Source organism: Spermophilus citellus, assembly GCF_964194105.1.
Source record: "Spermophilus citellus genome assembly, chromosome: 5".
NCBI classification, from domain to species: Eukaryota; Metazoa; Chordata; class Mammalia; order Rodentia; family Sciuridae; genus Spermophilus; species Spermophilus citellus.
The window spans coordinates 8,611,391-8,631,677 of record NC_138186.1 but is presented as its reverse complement, the minus strand read 5'-3'; the positions used below and the strand labels follow the sequence as shown (position 1 = coordinate 8,631,677).

The 20,287-nt window shown below is 42.9% G+C and overlaps 1 protein-coding gene across 1 annotated transcript; it reads left to right on the top strand.

Moving 5' to 3' along the window:
* The first annotated feature begins 6,997 nt into the window (after window positions 1-6,997).
* On the top strand, window positions 6,998-19,733 carry RBM24 (RNA binding motif protein 24). The gene is made up of 4 exons (XM_081294658.1): window positions 6,998-7,922; window positions 9,029-9,152; window positions 10,566-10,620; window positions 17,573-19,733. Exons 1-4 carry the CDS (start codon window positions 7,755-7,757, stop codon window positions 17,934-17,936), a joined length of 711 nt encoding a protein of 236 aa, XP_081150784.1. The 5' UTR covers window positions 6,998-7,754; the 3' UTR covers window positions 17,937-19,733.
* Window positions 19,734-20,287: the final 554 nt, after the last annotated feature.

Sequence of the window (20,287 nt, the reverse complement as noted above, 5' to 3'; positions counted from 1 at the left end):
ATGAGAGGAAGAGGCAGCCCCAAGGTCATCTAGAGGTTGCAGTTCATCCCATTAACCTTCCCCTTCTAAGTTCTCTCAGGAAAAGGAGCATGAGAATCCAGGAGGAGCTGCCCCTGACTTCTATGAAGACTTACATCCAAGAGGCAGCAGGGGGAGACCATGATGGTTGGTGTGGCCCTTGGCCCGGGGAATGAAGGACTTCTTTCCCCCAGTGTTGGAAAGGCTACCAGCAGAAAGCCCCCTGCTGTTAGCCCTGAATGGGAATACAGTATCCCCTCTTATCCACCAGTGACATATTCCAGGACCCCAGTGGGTGCCTGGATCCAAGGACAGTACTGAACCCTATGTACCCTTGTCCTTTTCCCGTTTATACATACAATAAAGTTGAGTTTGTAACAGGCACCACAAGAGATTAGCGGCAATGACTAATAGTAAATAAAACAATTATGGCAATATGCTGTAAGAGAATTGCTATCCTCACTACTCTAGTGCCTCCAGGACATTATTTAGTAAAACAAGGGTCACTTGACCACAAGCACTATGATCCTGGGACAGGCAATCTGACAATCGAGATGGCCACCCTTGACTAATGAGCTCAGACTCACTAGACAGAGGGCTGACTCATGTCCTGGTCAGAAGAGAGAAGCCCGGCATGAGACTTCAGAGTACTGCTCACAACCACATGCAATCCCAAGCTAAGAATCATTTATTTCTGGAGTTTCTCATTTAATATTGTGGGGGCTGCAGTTGATCACAGATAACAAAAGCCACAGAAAGTGAACCCAAGGATAAGGAGTATCTACTATACCCTGGCTGAGGGTAAAGGTGTCCATCGCCCATGGCTGTGCCTCCTCCTGGTGTGACCCACCTCCAGGGACTGTGGGTGGAGGCTCTAGAGCTGCCTCCAACTTGAGAGCTCCCCAAGGGGTTGGGGGTCAAAGCCTTGGGTGAGACTGTGGGGTCAGTCACCTTTCCCTGCACCTAATCCTGTTAAGTCTCCACCTCCATGAACCGCCCAACCCAGCAATCAGGAAAGAGTAAATGCTCAATGAATTGATTTATATGAAAGTCAAGGACAGGCAAAGCTGGTCTATGATAAAAGAAGGAAGAACCGTGGTTGCAATTGGGCCTGCATGTGTATGGGGATTGTTATCCACTGGGAAGGGCGGGGGGGGGGGGGGGTCATATTAGTTGGGAGTGTTCTGCATCCTGATCTATCTAGGACTTACATGGGTGCAGACGTATGTGAAAACACACGTTGTACTTTCGGATTTGTGGAATTGGGTCTACCCAAATCATATCTAAATTTAACAAATCGTTTTTCAGAAGTAAGTTGAGCTCATTTAAATCCCCGTTGAGAAATTATATCCCATCTATCTATGTATGATAGAGTAAAGTGCATAAACGCATTCTAGTGTCATGTATAACTAATTAAAACAAATAGAAAATAAAATACAATAAATCCCCCTTGAGTCCTTTGCTAGAAGGACGACCTTGAGGAAGCCATTTCTTCCAAGGCCGGTTCTTCAGTTTTTTCAATTCCAAAATAAGGAATTAAACTGGATGATCTGAATTACATGGCATACATCTGTCAAAACAGGTCTTTAAAGTGTTCTTACAAATTAAAGCGGGGGGGGGGGGGACCACCAAAACCTCATTTTCAGGTCTGAAAAGAAGAACAAATGGCCCAGAGATACGGGGGGTGGGGATCAAGTGACACAAAACTTTTACCCTAGAAAATACAAATATTGGAATATTAAATGCAAATAGTCCATGTCATTTTTTGTTGTTTACAAAGCATTTGCTGTACCCATTCTTCTTCACCCAAAGAACCCAGAATCTCTCAACCACAGGGTTTGGTGGGATTCATCTCAACCCCAGTACCAGGGATGGGCTACTGTGGGTTAACTAGTACCATTTCACCTGCTAGGCCTCAAAAATTTGTGTCATATTGGAAAAACAAAGTGGAGGCCAATCCAAAGCCCACCAGCTATCAGATTCCTTTGGCCTCTGAGATCAGTTTGAGAGAGTTCACAACAGAAGATGAATCCAAGGGAAGGTCAGATGTTTGATAATTGGGAGGAAGACATCTGATCCACCCCTACCTTCTACCTCACCCCTCCTCCACAACTAAACAAGGAAACTTGTAGCCTAGAGCTGCTGGAAGCCTGGTCTTGGAGCCAACTTAAGAACAAGCCACCCACTGGGAAGGCAAGGCAGGAGGATCTCAGCAAATGCAGCCACAGCTTTGGAGACTCCATGAACCTTGCACTCAAGTCACCAGACTTTTCAGTGAGAGCAGACAATAAATTCTTTTTTATTATTTAAGCCAGTATTGTTCAGGATGTTTCTCACTTGTCTCACTGTTGACAGCAGTGTCAACAAGGATTCAGGGAAACTGACATCAGTGTGCTGCTGGTACAAATTGAATCTGATGCTACTGTTTGGAGGACAATTTGGAAATATGTACTAAAAGATCTAAATATGGGCATACCCTCCAACCTAATATATAAACTTGTAAGAATGTACTCATTCATTCGACAAATATTTAAGCACTGACTATGTGCCAAACACCATTCTGGGAGTCAGGGCTCTTGCAATGGATACAACAAAGTGCCTTATAGGACCAGCCTTAAATAGTAACAGAGGATATGTAAAATATCTATTTACAAGAGTATTAACTTCATAGCCCTTTATGAGTTGGAACAGGAAAAAAAAATTAAAATGACCAACTAAAAAATTGCTTAAATAAATTTTGGGGCATTGACATGATAAAATGTTATTTAGACATTTAAAATGAAATATAGAAACTACTTAATGATAAGGAAAAATATCTCACCATATTAGGTCAAAGAAAGCTGATAGCAAAAGAGAATGTAGAATGTAACTATGTTTGTAAACTTATGTGTGTGTATTTATAAACTCCCAGAATGATGTTTGGCACATAGTCAGTGCTTAAATATATGTATAAATATATGTATTTATGTATAAGAAAAGCCTGGGATTAGTTACTTTGAAATGTCCAATGGTTATTCTCAGGAGTAGAATGGTGGATGATATTACTTTTTTTCTTTGTCTCTCTTGATGTTTTTTTCCTAATTTCCTCTCATGAATATACTTTTCCATTGAGGTCAGAGAAAAACACCAGTCTTACAAAATGATCTTGAGTCATTTAAATTAAAAAGTAAATAAATAAATAGTACTCGAGTACTATCATTGGGTTTTCTCCTCCATTATCAGGTGTATCTACTCAGGGAAGACCACTAAAACTCTTTTCAATACATTTATGCTTCTCTCTGATGTGCATTTGTTTGTTGGCAATGCTGGGGATTGAACCCAGGGCCTTAGGCCTGCTGGGCAAATGCTCTACCAGCCAGCTACCCCCAGCTTTACATCTGTGCTTTTTAAAGGGATAAAACCAAGTGATGAGGCTAGGTCCTAAGTCTCTGTCTTGGATTCAAGGCTAGTTCCACTGCTTTGGACCCTGTGCCCGGCACACCAGCAACATCATAAGAAGCTGTTGTGGAGAAAGAGGTAATTCAATACATAGGGAGGTACCATCAGCTCCCTAAAAATAACTTGTCAGCTCAGAGTCTCACTATTTGAAGACTTACAACCAAAGCCCGCCCTGAGTTTGAAATGTGTAGCAGCACATAGTGGGTTTAAAAGGATTGCAGTCTCTTCCTTGCCTTCCCCAAGGCCACCTCTAGCCAGGAGGAGGAAACTATTCACAAGGTGAAGTTCAAGTGAACTTCATGTCCACCCTGAGCTTCAATTTTGCCCTTGCTGATCCCCCAAATTAACCTACTCTGCTTTCAGGTAGGGGAATGTCTGATTAAAAGCATCATGACTTTGATGAATAGAAAACCATTATAAATTTCCATTTCACTTTATGTTCACAGACTCTGAAAGGAAGGTAAAACATTTTCAAACAACACAAACAAACAAACAAACAAACAAACAAACATCTCACTGAAGCCATATTTTTATTTAAAAGATAAATATCTGGCCTAATTCTACAAGTAGCCAGTTCCATCCAGAATGGATTTCTTCCCATCAAGCTGGAAGATAGAGATCTTGAAGATATTAATTCCTTTCAGTGCATATTATTTAGTGCTATGTATAGACCTCTGTCTTCAATGACCTGCAAGAGATCCTATGACACCCAAGAGATTGTCCTACCCTCAGGCAGCTGATTATCTAAAGCACTCTTGTCTACGAGTAGGAGTTTCAGGGATGAGCCAGAACAGTGCTTCTCAATCTTCATGAAATATTTTTCTATTTTTTCAAAATTCTTGTAAGCACTTATAATCCTGTAATTACTCTCCATGACTAATTGAGGTGGGAGGGGGGCAGAGAAAATATATAAATGGATGTCACATTTTTTAGTTTGGTTTCAGCCTTTCTTAGTCAGATAAAGATTTTTGAACAAAGTGGATAATAATTTACTACAAGTAATAAAATAAGATCGATCTTGCCAAGGAGTGGGAACCAGGAATCAGGGCAATCCATATGTACTAATTTGGATATGACAAACTTGGAACCTATTTATAACTTATACAGTATTTTACGGCTCTTTCTTTAAAAAAAAAAAAAACAAAACACATCATACCGCATAATTCCTATGAATATACAAGTGTCCTTTGCCAAAAGCAGCTGAAAAAGCGAAAGGATTATCAAAGCATTGTTTTTCAAACCTGAATTCATAATGGGCAATTGTACAGAAATATTTAGTTTTTAGTAACCTTGAAACTTTGAATTCAGAAAGATTTTATGGCCCTAGATCTACATGAATTGATGAAGAAGGTTCATAAATTCACCAAAGATGGATCTGGCCATTGTAACTGGGCTCACCTTTGTGTAGATGTAAAACAAAACCCACAGGGGGTATCAATTATGCCCAGCACACTGCTGCCTGCTACCAGGAAGACACCCTGGGAATGAATTATGGCTTCTATTTAAATAGGTTTGGAAAATAAGGAACCACTATCCCTCTTAACCTTTGTTCACAGAGACTCACATAACATCAGAGGATTAGTAATGCTTTAATTACCTCTGGAATTCAAAATTAGGGAATATCCAAGTATGACTTTGTATAAAATGAAACAAAGTTTCAAATACAACTAACAGATGTTTACTGATCCCTTGAAAGAATAAAGACACACAAGAAGGTGTTGTAGGAGGGACTGGAAGGAGCCATGGCAGGGGAACCTCTTAGTACCAAAAGTTGAGTTCTATGACAGCTAACCCATTCTGGGATCAGAATTTCCTTTTGGATCTCACCAGGTCACCTAGTGAGTATCCAAGCTCCTGGCTACACTCCCAAACACCCTCCAGGCTGGACTTCCTGTCCAGACAAGAAGGCAGACAAGACAGCCAAACTCAGCCTTCTAAGGCTTCTTGCTAAGTAGCTTCCTCTCAGGCACTACAGGACTTTTGCCTGAGCTTCATCTAAGTGCTGCAATTCTTAAGTGACACTGCGGGATGAATGTTAAATATCAAAAAACAGGCCTCCTCTCTTTCAGGGCCTGCTTGGTTTCTCCTAAGTTTTAAAAATTATCTTTCATCACCAGCACAGAGTCCCTTTTCAACCTGTATTTAAGGAATAAGAAGGGGGTGTTGTTTATATTTCCACTTTCTGGCTCTCATCTATCTGTAAAATACTTAATTTTTTAATCGGATTAAAGAAAAGTTTTCTTTTTTCTCCATTTCTCCCACTGGGGGGTTCAAACTTCAAGAACCTGATAACCTCAAAAAAATCAACCTCAAGCTGAAGTCAGCAGGAGGAATTTCAGGTTTTGCAGAAGTACATTTGCATTCTTATTAGCTTTTGCTAGCAGTAAGTAGTTCTCATCCTCCTGACAAGGAAGGTGCCCTGGAAAGAGAAACAGCACATATGTGCCTCTCCAACAGGTTAACACACTGACCTGCTTTAAAGGGAACAAATGGAGTGGCTCCAGGCAATGAATGTAGGGACTTCAAGGGAAACTCGGAATGGAAAGGATTTGAAAGAAAATTGTACACTGACAATAAGAGGTGAAGTGTTCTGCTCATATTAACTATTTTCACCCAAACCTCAGATATGACTGATGTTAAGGCCTTATTGAATTATACGCTTGATTAAAAGAAGTTGTAAAATTCTGTTTCATTGCAAAAAATCAATAAATATATATATGGGGAGTACTGTGTTCTACAAGTGCTTGCAAATCTGCTGGTAGAAATGAGTGGTTATGTAACAAATTGATTTCACAAATTATACCTTTTACAATTACATCCAGACAAAACAGATAGGGTCAAATCACTAAACAGGTTTGTAATTCAATAGAAGAAATTGATACTTTGGAGGGAAAAAGAATTTATAATGAGTGGCTGTCCTTATCTATCTGAATAACGAAGTTAGGGGAAAAAACATAAATTTGGTGACTGTGGGGGCTAAAGTACTAATTTATGGTCCTCTAAAATAAAAGACGGTGCCTGATGAACATAAGCATCTACATCTGGCTGGGCCGTGAGCAATGAAAGTTAATCGTTCTACCAAACACACCCAAGTGCTAAAAAAATTTCTTTCTTTTTTTTTTCCCCCCTTTTGGCTCTACCTCTCTGGTTCTCCCCAAGCACCAGCTCTTGGGGCCAAGGAAAGCTGGGGACCCTCTTACTCTCCAGGCCTGAGTATCCAGCTCCTCCGATAAGGTAGGCAGAGCTCTTTGGTACCAGGTGCCTGGGGTGGGGGTGGGGGCTGCCTCTTTTATAACTGCCCCCGGGCCTGGGACCCCCAATTCGCCAGTCCAGCACGCCCGCCCTGTCGTAGGGGCCTAGCGCAGAGAGCTCGCGTCGTCGGCTTTGAAAAGCAACGCAGCTCCCCGCTCGGACGCAGTCTCCGCGCTGAGGGTCCGATTTGGGGCCGCGCCGGGTCCCTAGGACTGTGACGGGTTGGAGCAGGCGACGCCAGGAGCAAGGCCGTCTCCAGCCCTACCCCAGCGCCAGCTACAGAGCCCAACGCGGCGACCCAGCGCGGCGCCGCGCGGGGAGAGAAGCAGCTGTTCCTAACAGCTGGGGGGCGGCGGCGCCGGGCGCCCCAGGTGCTGTCCCGGCCAATCGCAGGCGTCCGGCCCGCCCCCTCCCCAGCCGGGCGTCGACCCCTGGGCGGCGGGGGAAGGGAGCAGAGAGGTGGAGAGCCGTCCTCCGCACTGGTCTTCCAGCTTCCGCGGCGGGAGGGACAGCCCGAGTCGGAACCGCTCGGAGCCCCCCACCCGGGCTGCCGCCGCGCCCCCCCGCTTCCACCTCGGCGCTCGGACGCGCTCACCGCGACCCGACCCACGCCCCGCCCACGACACTTAATTCTTAAGAAAGAAAAATCTACCTCTAAAGGCACCCTCTTCTTCGCTCGAGGACCACCCTCTGCATTTTCTACCTCCCCGCGGGGTGAGCGGAACCGCTGGCCCCTTCTAGAGAACCAGATCCTAACCCAGAGGATCCGGAGAATTTGTACCGTGACCGGCAGGGGGGGCGGGAGGAGAGAGCCAAGTCAAGTCTCCGGGGCTGCTGGCGACTTCGGAAGCCGAGCGCCCAGCGCCCTCGGCCGCCCCCGGCCGCTCGCCCCCGCCGCGCCGCCGCCCTCGCCTCCGCGCTCCCCCTTGGCCCCCGGCGGCCGCGAAAGGGTGCGGGAGACGCGGAGCCGGAGGAGGACGCGCAGCCGCTGCCCGAGCCGCAGCCGCAGCCGGAGCCCAAGCCCGAGCCGTGGGGCGGGCGCGAAGATGCACACGACCCAGAAGGACACCACGTACACCAAGATCTTCGTCGGGGGGCTGCCCTACCACACCACCGACGCCAGCCTGCGCAAGTACTTCGAGGTCTTCGGCGAGATCGAGGAAGCGGTGGTCATCACGGACCGGCAGACGGGCAAGTCCCGGGGCTACGGATTTGTAAGTTGCACGGATGGGGGAGGGGGCGGGGGACGGAGAGCCCCGCGGGGAGATCGAGGACCGTGGAGAAGGGGAGGGACAGAGTGGCGCTTGTCCTGGTGGTCGGTGCTAGGAGTGAGGGGCTCCGCGCGGCGGTGCACGGCGCCCGGCCCTTGTGAGCTGCACTGCCCCTTCGCTCCAGGCTGAACAGAAACTTTGCGCGCGGTGGAGCTGGAGGAGGGAGGGCCGGCGCCTGGCTCGTCCAGTACCGAGAGGACCCGACTTGATGTTGTGTCGGGGAGCCAGCGGGGCAGGAGGGTAATGACTGCTGGATTTGGGGCGCTGGGGGCCGGGCAGGAGGGGCCGTAGACCCGCACAATTGCCTTCCCCTCCTGGAGGCTGGTGGATAAAGCGCGCTGTTGCTTTGTAAAAATGCGTTGTGTCTTCTGGCGTTTGGGCTGGGATAGGGAGGGGACGCCCCAAGAGGTCTGAGGCTCTTCCCCTCTAGTCACACCCCCACCTTTTTAATTGCAAAGGTAGGTTCTTTTTTAAAAAACAGAGAGAGAGATAATCCTGTGGCTCTTGGACAACTGAAACAGCACATTAAGCTTCCCGGAGATTTAAACGTGCAAATTCAGCTGCCAGAGAGCTGGGAGCCCCCAGTGTAGGACAATAGCTATTGTCGTTGGGGAGGGAGTGTTTGCCGGTGGTTGGTAGCCTGGGGCAGATGCGAGGTTGTACTTTTTTTTTTTTTTTTTTTTAAGCGATCGGTGCCTCAGAGGTCTGGTGGGACCTGGGGGCACACAGGGGTGATATCATTGGGGGAGAGGGCAGCGCGGGGTGGGGGATCTAAGAGGAGTTATAAGAATTCAGGCTTCCAAATCTCTGCTAGGCCCGGCTAGCACCCTCAGGACTTAGTGGAAGTGGAAGGTTCCTTCCTTCTTTGCTTCCTTCCTTTTTAAACGGAAGATCAAGGAGCACTGTCCAGCTTCACCCCCACCCCACCCCCAAAGAAAAAGTTGAGTGTCAGTTTATTGTGAGTGACTTCTCCGCTGTGATTCTTGGTTTCTTCAGGGGTTAATTTAGAGCTTTGTATGTATGTCTGTATGTGTGTGTGTGTTGCTAAGGTCACCATGGCTGACCGGGCTGCTGCCGAAAGGGCCTGCAAAGATCCCAACCCCATCATTGACGGCAGGAAGGCCAATGTGAATCTGGCATACTTGGGAGCAAAACCAAGGATCATGCAACCAGGTAAGAAATGTCTACCTCCCCTTCCCTGGCAGACCCCCCCACTTAGGGGCAGAATGTACCCTGATCCGAAAAACATCAGCTTCTGAGAGAATCTGTAGATGTGTTTGGTAAACTTGAACTGTGACTGGTTACTCTACCAAGGCATTAAAGATAAATGACAGTTTTGCTCCTTTTAGGATTTGAAATGTGTGCAAAAAGGATATCTTGGGGTCTAGGTAGTTTGGACAGACACAAGAGTTCATTTGATTCATCTCATTACTTTTTGGTATACATTTGTAGTCTGCACTCAATTTTCCAATTTTTAGCTAGCCACCTGTAGCTAAAAATGTGAGTCATGTGGATGATATGGGCCAAATTTGCCAACTGCAGCAAGCATGCTCCCTACTTAATGTTGTGTTTCCTTTTATCACCAGTTGCAGGGTGCTCAGAACAGACAGCCTGCCATGAACATGACCTAGAGAAACATATGAGTGGGGGTGATATCTGGGTGGGTAAAGCTTTAATGCAAAATCTCACAATACCTGTAATTAAAAAAAATAGGTTTCACCTACCCATGTTCCCGATTTTTAAAATGACAGTCACTTAGAGATGAGAAATAGTTCAAAGTTGTGTAGCTGTGAGTTGCCAAAGAGGTGCAATATTTTGTCTGTGTGAAAGTATGACCTTTTGGATTATTTACCACATTGTCCTTTGCATGAGCACAAGTCATTGAGAGTTGATTATTGAGCACATTAGTCATTTCCTTGGGCAAGCAACTTTGACTAAATCACATACTCTTCACTCTTTTCTATCTGAAATTTAGGAAAGAGGTTGACACTTCCAACCACGTGGACCTAATAGAAAACTAGATTGTCAAGAAAGTGAGAATAAGTTCAAATATCCATGGGTGTTTAAAAATATGTACTTGTCTAATATATTGTGTGTATGAACTATTCAGAAAAGAAGGAATGGGGAGTTTGTTTCTATGAATTTTTATTACTATAAACTGTAAAGCCCATAATTTTCCAAAGCACATCCAAAGAGTTCCAGAATGTCCTGTATTGCAAAGACTTTTTATCAACTGTCATTCAGAACTACAAGAATTCTGTTAAATGTACTTCATTGTCAAATCCTGTTGTTCTTGGTTTTACTTGATAAGCATTTTCCCCTGGTCTAAATGTCTAAGGTCTTATTCAGTCTCTGTCAACTAAACTTTGCAGATTAAAGGGAAAAAAATTTCCATTTTTAGTCTTTATTTTGGATTAGTAACCACATTGATAAAACCAACTTTTAAAAAACATACATATATATATATATATACTCCTCTTTAAAGTGTTCTCCTTTTTAATCAAAAGTTGTGGTTGCGTTTTTTGTGTGGTGATAGTAAATGCCCAGTCATGTACGAATAGAGAATGTGTTGTGTTTTGTTGCTAGGTTTTGCCTTTGGTGTGCAGCAGCTCCATCCAGCCCTCATACAGAGACCTTTCGGGTAAGTCCATTCATCAAGCCCTCTGAAGTTTCAATATGGCTGTCATTTGATCACCTGCCTTTTTATGATAAGCAGAAAAGTTCAACAGGTCACAAAATGTTCCTGGTTCTCCATATTTACATATGTTTGTGTATTTTTAATGGTGATGCTATAAATATTTTTAGATGAGTCAAGTTGTCTGACCAAGTATGCAGACTCCAAACCAGACAAATGTTAAGCTTATGATTTTAGCAAAACAAAACGTACCAGGTATGACTTGTGCACAAGACGATTGTGTCCCGTCACCGTGACTGCTGTTCAACTTGACTCAATTTTATTTATCTCTTTCTAACCTGACAGGGCTCGTATACAGTTAAGCTAACTGATGAGAAGGATACGATGATAAGAGGTGGAATAGTTCTGTTTGGAATTAAACTCTGTAACCAGTAGACTCAGACACACAAGCTCAGATGGTGATTAACGATGCATGGATGTTGGTGTTGTTGTTTTTATTTTTCACAATAGTCAATAGCCCTCCGTGTGCTTTATTTTATTTATTACAGTAATGAAGTGGTGTTGATAGCTAAACTGTGTGCTTTTTACTTAATTGAAAAGAGCTGTAGTGAAAGTGTTTTCTTCTCCTCTGGGAAGGGGCTCTTTGCGGTTTGGTTTTGGTGGTGGTGTTGAGGGTTTGACTTCTCACTTTGCCATGAGAAGCAAAGGGCTTTTTTTTTTTTTCCCCTGCTTTAAGCTCTAGCCTGTGACTTCCATTTAACCGTCTTTTTGTAGTGAGTGCTAAATTGTGTGATTTCTCTCTGTAAGATTACAAATTCATTGCTTGCATGTCCTAAGTTTCTGTTCTATGGGAAGTTTTCTGGGAACGGGCTTCTTTCCTTTGCTGCGTATATCTACTTGTAGGCTTTCTAGTTTAAGGTTTCAACGACTCTCATCAGATTTCATTAACACTAGCCAGTTTGGGCAGTTTCTTAAATTTTTTTTTTTTTAATTTTTGTTTTGAGTAGCATAGCACTAACCTCCATCCTTCAGACCTAACAGGTGGACAGCCTGCTCATTTGTGTTGTCTCTGGGTTCTGTCATTACCAGCTTTCCTGTCCTGAAGTCCCCAAGTCACTTCCACTTAGACATGATCTTGTGGGAGGTCACCGTTTAAATTTATCCTGGACACTGGAGTCTGAACTATATTCTACCTGGTCAATATTTCTGTAATTCCAATGCCACAGATTTAAACTTCCTTTTTAAATAATCTAGTTGTTCAAAAAGCGTTTTATCCTCAGCACTAATTTCTTCTTTAGCTTAGGACCTCAACACCTACATATGTAACCTGGAAGGATGGAATCTGTCTGTACAGATAGATGTCTGCCTTCTATGTCTCTGAAAATAGGCAAAATAATAATAATAATAATAATAATAGTAATTTGACTGAGAGTCAAGTTACATTTTCCATGAACACCTTATTACCTTCCCTTTAACATATTAGAGGTTCACTTTTATTGCCAACTCCAACATTTTTTTGTTTGTTTAGCTATAGAAGAGTCTTTTGTCCACTCTGATTAGAAAGGGCCCTCATATATGCAATAGCTATGTATCAAACCCATCCAAGCCAACTTGGATATTGATAACATATTGTGGGTCTGATCATCTCCATGGGTTTTCATTGGTCTAGACTATTTAAATTGGGATTAGAAAGAGAAATATATGTCTGAAGAAGTGGTGGTGAGCCTAGTAATGATCTTAAAACAGTTCTGAAACCAAATCCATCAACAAGTATTAGTGTATATTTATGTTTTCACTGTGCAAAGTGAAAAAAAAATTGTGCACTATTTGGGAAGAAAGAGAACACAAACCAATCAATAACTACAGATTGCTCAATGACTTGGTATTGTTTCAAATACAGGAAGAATTCAGAGTAGCAAGAAAATAAGAAATGAGTTGGATGCTCTGGACAGGTCAGTGTAGGGAACATGCTTGCATTAGACTCACACCATAGCCATGTCCTGGATGAGTTAAACGAAAACTGGTTGGGTCTGACGGCTGTACCTTTCTAGTCCTTGAGGATGGAGACAGCATAAATGAAAGTCCAGTGCATGGAGACCAAACTGTGTGGAAGGTCCTGAGAGCCAGGACTGCACGTTTGGCCTGGTCACAGTAGTTATCATAGATCCTTAAGGAAGAAAGTAATACCAGGGAGATGAGAACCACCAGGGTAAAATGTGTTATGGAAATTTTAAACCAAGCATGTTTTGATAGTAACCTTTTGTTTTTCATCTCTTCTAATATGAACTGTCTTTATAAAGGATGGTGATTATCACTATGTGCATAAATTATTTGAACTTGAATTCTTATTAGACATAGATAGCGTTCCAGGTGGGCCAAGTGAACTTTCTCTTTCTTTTTTAAGGGGTTCTCAGCACCACTCTAATTCTGAGTCTGTACCCAACAAATCACACCTGGTCATCCTAAATTCTATGTGAATGCCACATGTTCTTATTTTAGGCCTGCAAAGATGCTTGAGAATTTTTTTTTTTAATTTTACTTCACTTGTTTGAAATTCTAGTGACTTTTTTTTTTTTTTTTATGTGATCCTTATACAACCCCCAGGTGACTCTGGGTCTTTAAAGACAAAACATTAGCCTGAAGGAATTTCTATATCTACATGGTCAGATGTAGAGAAACTGAGGGATTTCCTGGACAATAGCTTATAAATAGCTTGTGTTTGAGAGAAGCATTTTCTTGTAGAAACCTTGGAGGAAACTGCTGATCTGGAATAGAAACTTCTGGGCTAATTTAGATCCGGTGGAACTTACACTGCAGTATTTACTCAGTACACATTTAACAGCTAAGGTCTTTGGTTTTTGTACCAGGAATTGAACTCAGGGGCACTCGACCACCAAGCCACATCCCCAGCCCTATTTTGTATTTTATTTAGATACAGGGTCTCAATGATTTGCGTAGCGCCTCGCTTTTGCTGAGCCTGGCTTTGAACTCAGGATCCTCCCTTCTCCGCCTCCCAAGCCACTAGGATTATGGGCCAGCATCATCATGCCCAGCTTAAGTGCTAAATTGTATGCAAGGCATAGTACCCTGTTCTAGGTATTCATCCCGTCCACTACATGGGGCAGGATAGACTGTAACTACGGTTGACCAAGCATCCACTACCTGCATGGGACAGATAAAGGATTTACATAAATTACATCATTTAATTCTTACAATAAGTATTTGTCAAAGACACTGTTAATATTATTTTCTATGAGCAAAAAACCCTAAGATGCTGAGAGTTTAATTGACTTTCCCCTGATCACAGGTCTGGTAAATGTTGGAGTCTGATTCTAGATTCAGGATCATGGTCTGCCTGACTTCAGAAGCTGTGTTCTTTTCTTAGTGTCAAGTTATAGCCAAAAAGGACACAATTCCCTTCTCATTATGTAGTAAGATAGCTGTCCACGTGGCTTTAGATGAGTGAGAGTGGTCAGATCTGTAGGACTCAGGAGGTGTTCACGAAGGAAGTCCAGGGGGGCCTGGGTCTTAAAGGGTGATGAGGCTAGGGAACTGTTTTACTGCATAGCTGCTATACTTGTCATTATAGGCCCCTCCCATAGAGTTTTATTTAATGAACAGCAACTCAGGGTTGAAAATATTAGTCCATTTCCCATGCAAAAAGGTGAGACTAGAAGGTAAAGCAAATTTCCAAAGCCTCCTACTGAGCGAGCGCTAGAGCTGGGGTGGATGGAACCTGGTTTACCAAAGGTAGCTGTGAAGTGCGGTGGACATCCCAGGTGAGGGATGAAGGCATGAGCAAAGAACCCTGTGCATATGCAGGAACCATGAAGGAGTCCAGCTGACCTGCGCTCAAGGAAAGGCAGAAATGCCAATAAGGTATTTTGGAGCCAGATACATAAAAGGCCTAAAATGGCAAGGCTTAAAAAAATGTGCACTTAGGTCTGACGCTAGGGGCTGTGGATTCCTTAGAGCTAGTGAGCGAGATGGAGTCTTGATCAGCAGTTTGTGCAGTAAATTGGAAAAGGAAGCCAGGATGCTGCCCCAAAGTCAGAGAGAGACATCAGAGGGACCCAAAGAGATGGGGAGAAAAAGGAAAGGTAATTTTCTTTGAAAATTACCCAAAGTATCTGCTTTGCTCTGGTGCTGTTGAAACTGCCCAGCGTGTACATACAGGGATTAACTGACAGAAAGTCCACTGATAATAAATATAGCAGGAGCATCAGGCACAGTGCACATGTCTGAAATCCCAGCCAACTTGGGAGGCTGAGGCAGGAGGATTCCCAGTTCAAGACCAGCCTCAGCAATTTAGCAAGGCCCTAAGCAACTTGGCAACAGTGTCTCAAAATAAAAAAAGATATAAAAAGGGCTGGGAATGTAGCTCAATGGTAAAACACCCCCTGCATTCAATCCTCAGGAAAGGAAGGAAGAAATGTGGTAGGAGGGAGATTTGCAAATGGCCTCAGGGAGTTCTGTAGGCTATTAAAAGAACTCGCAATGCAGGGATTGCAGCAGAAATGCCACTGTACCCCATGGTGCTATTCTGCCTTCCTCGGGAACTGAAATGTGGCAGGTTCTCCACAGTCTCCTGGGTTCTCCTCTTCCTTAAACCTTCCAGGGCTCCACGATTCCATTTGCCCTCCAGACGTCCTGCTCACCATTGCCAGACTTCATGTAGAAGTCTGATCTTCCTGCAAAAGTTATAACTCTCATTGGGTGGCTTTATCAGATCAGAACTGTTTCTTAATAAAACGTTAATGCAGAGACAAGAGTACTGTAAGCCCTCTTCCTGTGTTTCAGTGTGTTCTTCAAACACACACACACACACACACACACACACACACACACGTTTTTACTTCTTTCTGAGACAGGAACCTAGTAACCACTGTGTTGTGCTGGGAACTTCAGGAATACAAAGGGTGCATGCCTGGGTATCAGTGAGGTCTGTGCTGGCTGGCCTTTGCAGCTGATAGATGTTTTACTTTAGCCTTATAAAGACATTTTACCCGCTGGAAACCCTGTCGCATGACAGGATCAAAAATAGCCCGGCTGCAGCCACTGCTGTCCATCACCACGTGTAAACTGGCATTGAGAGGAGGCCCTCTTAGCCGCGTCTGCACATTGTGGACGTGGCGGCTCCAGGGACAGTGTTCCGTAAAGCCACACCTGTTGCCCTGAGTGAGCCAGTCACCTGATCCGCAGCACAGTCCCACGTGTGTGCATGACCCGCGCGCCCGGTTTCGGACAAGCAGTTAGGACATCTCTCAGTGTCCTCAGGAACACCGGGCACTGGGAAAGATCTACGACTCTAGTAAAATTGACCGTATTTTTATCACGGGGGTCAAAGTTCACTACCATCTGTGATGAATTCATCCTTTCCGTGGCTGTTTGTTAATGAGGGCTTTCACTACCCCTCTGAAAAGGCAAAGCAAAGTCTGTGTTTTTGAAAAATCCAATTATGAAATTTCGCTTAGAGTCTTGAAAGTTTTGAAGATTGCTCATACAAGAAGATTGTGTTTCTGCTTCTTGTAAGCTGGGCTTGTTGGCTTGTTGATACCGGGTAGCATTCTAGTGTCATGTTTTAGGGATTATGCTAGAGATTGTTTTAAAGAAAGATAAAATAAATTGTATTTGAGGTAGTATTTTACAAATGGTCAGAAATTAATCTCAAGAGTGAGAGCTGAGAGGCATTGGATTTTTTAAAATACCGCTTATGATTTATTTTTCAAATTAACTTTTGAGTAATGTCACTAGAGTCTGTTTTGTATGTTACCTGTGAATGTAAACTTTTAAGAGGAACTTGACTTTGTTTTGCTTTCTTGAACTTTTTCAGGATAATACTATATAATTGAATCTTGCAAAATATTGACTAATAGGGCAGATGTAAAACGGACATACTAATATATCTCTTTCTATTGAGTTGGAGGACAAAATAGGACTTAGCTGATGTACAGAGTAAACGTTCCTTATAGCGTCCATATTTTAAGTTTCTATTAATGTTAGAAATATTTAGCTGTATTTCCCTTCCTTTTCCCTCACCCTCCTCATTTCCCCAAAACCCCTTCTGTCTGTCTTGCATAGAGATAAACAAGCTGGCTGACCCTCAGTTGCCTGATAGTCAAAACAGGTTTGATTGACCGTTGTGTCCTTATGGATTTTATGGAAAAATTAAAGAAAGAAAGAAAGAAAGTGTGCCGCACATCTCCTTGGGAATCACTGCCATGAATGTTAATAGCATTTTTGTAGCTTCCCACAACAGCCTCTTGTGAGAGTGAGCTGCACTACGTTCGTTTGAGACGTGTGATTCTGCTGTGTTTACCACACTTGTGAACTTTTAAACTCCTTTTTTTTTATTTTGTCGCCTGCTTTTTTTTTTTTAATTATCATTTTTAATAAGGGTGACTGAGGTTGCAGAGAGATTAATGTGTGCCGAGTCTGCATAGCAATTTCAAGTAGGGTTGCCATGATAATAAACAAACCGACTTTGTTGAAATTCAGTTTTGAAAAACTGGCCATCACCGGTTACCTTTCTAAGTCTTATATTCGTAGCTATGAACTTTCATATTTGCTAACCGTTTTGTTTTGTTTTGTTGGTTTTTTTTGGTTTTTTGGGTTTTTTTGTATGCACCCTTTACAAAATTATCTTTAAAAACCTTAATCAATCAAGCCTTTGTTAAATCTCATATGCAGCACTAGTCATTATGAACCTTGATTTGGTCTCGGAACTTTGGTGAATCCGTGCTACTTAAGTAATCATAAGTGAAAATTCTAGCAGGGAGGGTCATGCTCCATGACTTTGGCTCCTGCCGGAGTACTTTGGATGGACCGCTGAAAGTAGATATTATGGCAACCCTATACTCATAATAACCACTAAATTTGAGTTTGTCTCATTTCTGATCAATGAATGCAACAGGTGGGAGGCGACGGCTGCCTGACTTTGTTTCCTATTTCTCTACAGGATTCCTGCCCACTATGTCTACCCGCAGGCTTTTGTGCAGCCTGGAGTGGTCATTCCGCACGTGCAGCCCACGGCCGCTGCAGCCTCCACCACGCCCTACATTGATTACACTGGAGCTGCGTATGCACAATACTCCGCTGCAGCTGCTGCAGCTGCCGCGGCCGCCGCCTACGACCAGTACCCCTATGCAGCCTCTCCAGCGACTGCAGGATACGTTACCGCGGGGGGCTACGGCTATGCAGTCCAGCAGCCCCTCACCGCTGCGGCCCCTGGGACAGCTGCGGCCGCCGCTGCCGCCGCTGCAGCCGCTGCAGCCTTTGGCCAGTATCAGCCTCAGCAGCTGCAGACAGACCGAATGCAGTAAACCAGCCATCTGATCAAAAGTTGAATTGTTTTCTCTTTCCCTCCCAATTTTCCAATTTTTAGTAGCTATTAAGAGAGTTAACATTGACTTAACAGCTTTAAAAAAAAAAAAAAGCGATGCTATTGTGAAGCAGAGTTATTATTATTATTTTTTTTTTATATATACTCCAGGTAGTGTTCTAGATAAAAAAGAGGTGAGAATGAGGGGCATGGGCGCAGTTTTGGAAATCAATCCCAAAGAGCCTGAGTCACTGAAGGCCACCACGAGAGGACGGCAGGCGCACCGATGGAACTTCACTTTTGTAACGGGATTTTTATTTTTGCTCTTTTTATAGTATCAGGGAAGCAAACTGCCTTTTACAAGTTAGAAAAAAATGCTATTTGAATCTAGTTGAACCAGGGAATACAGAGTGAGCAATATGTAGCTTGAAATGCATTTAAAAGCAGATTTTTTTTTTTAAACCAACAAAACGGGAAAGCACTGATTGTCGCTTTTAGCGGTCACTATTGGCCTCTAGGACTTTTCTGAGGAAGAAGGTGGTGTTTATTCTATCTCAAAAATGGGCATCGAACAATCAATCCAGGAGCGTGGCAGTGGGCACGGTGGTGGACAGGCTCCCTCATCTGTCCGCTAGATGAGTGGGACAGTGTGGCAAGTGATGTAGACTTACTGGGCGCAGTCGCTGTACAATCAGTCACCCACTGTTCTGGAAGGAACACATCACTTGTGCATGTTTGATGAGCTTGTCACATCCTAATCCCTCTCCCCATCCTGTTTCAATTTTGGGAAACCTGTATCTGCTGCTGTCAGCAACTCTGATCCCTAAACAGGATCAGACTTTTACTACTACAGCCTTCTTTTTCTATTTATCGTTTCGACTCGAGGCTTAGGAATAGAGGCAGGCCAAGTTTGCAGACGCTAAACCCTTAAGAGCTGTCTTAAGGACAATTTATTTTTCCCCCCCTTTTTAAATAATTTTACACTTTTTAGTATCTATTTCAGAGTCCTATTTAAAACTATTTATTAGTGAATACAGTTACCTGAGACAACAAGGTTATTGAGATTACAATTCTTCAACGGTTAATGATAATGTGGTTTATACTGTGCCTTAATAGTAATGCTATTTAAGATATTTATTTTTAAGTTTTACTATGCTGCACTCTAAAGAAAGGAACTTTAGATGTGACACTGTAAAATTATGTATTCATCTCATGGCATAAATTATTTAGTAGGTCTAGATGTAGCATATTAAATATTAACCTATTCAACTGAAGATGTTGACTTGGATTTATTTAAATTCGTATGTGCACTGTATAAGAGAGTACTCTTACATTAACACATCTTAGTTTATTTTAGTTGAGATTTTTTTTTAAACAAGCTACATTGCTAGTTCCATGCTTTCTTCTCTGATTTTTGCTCGTGTAGATCTCATTTATCAGTAATTCGTTCCTCTAACACTATTCTTATGTAGTTTATGTAGTTTTTAAATGCTGCTTTACGTTTTTCTTCTGAAACCGCAATACTTGCAATTTTTATTCTTAAACTAAATTGAATACTATTTTACACTGTATTGGATTTTTATACTTGAACAATTTCATACAAGGGAAGACAGGTTAGCATTTTTATGGACTTTCTCCATTATCACTGGATTTACTTTTAAGTATCCCCGTACTAGACAGTGTTACGTGATGTAGACATGACTCTCCTGTGCAAATTATTTATTCATTGTGTATATTGCTTTATAACATTTCAGATCTTCTAATCTATTCACTTGTATTAAATATAATTTTTAAAAACTTCTGTTGCAGTGATCATTTCTAATTCTGTAGTAAAGGCGACGATTTCTCCTTTTAACTAGTGTTAATAGCCATGATTCACATGAAATTCTTTCAGCAAGCATAAAACTTTCCCAACCGCCTCTTTTTTTGTACCTTTAAAGTTCACCAGTTGTCTACCTCATCCTTGGCAAGTGATAAGGGCATCCCCCAGGAGTGAACCCTAAAGGACTCTTGGTATCCCTCAGAATTTTTTGGATGAAGTTGGGTGGAAAGTAGTGGGTTATGGCAGGGACCAGTCCGAAGCCGGGATTTGGAACCATAGCCCACCATTTTCTACCAATGTAAGTGGAGCAGACTGCTCTCTGATCCCCATTTTTTCTTGATGTTTTTATGGGTTTCTCATGTCTCATCATTGGGATAAAGATACCAGTCTCTCATAATTATTTAAATATTAAATAAAATACACCAACTACTTGTCACAGAGCCACATATGTGGTAAGTCAATATGTAATAGCCATTGTTATGAAGCCCTACCATGACGGCTGACCAAAAGAAAGGAGTTGGTTTACGATT

Coding starts and splice junctions, on each gene's coding strand:
- RBM24 (XM_081294658.1), top strand. CDS start 7,755: ATGCACACGACCCAGAAGGACACCACGTACACCAAGATCTTCGTCGGG. Junction 9,153..10,565: donor ACCAAGGATCATGCAACCAG/GTAAGAAATGTC, acceptor TTTTGTTGCTAG/GTTTTGCCTTTGGTGTGCAG. Junction 10,621..17,572: donor CTCATACAGAGACCTTTCGG/GTAAGTCCATTC, acceptor ATTTCTCTACAG/GATTCCTGCCCACTATGTCT.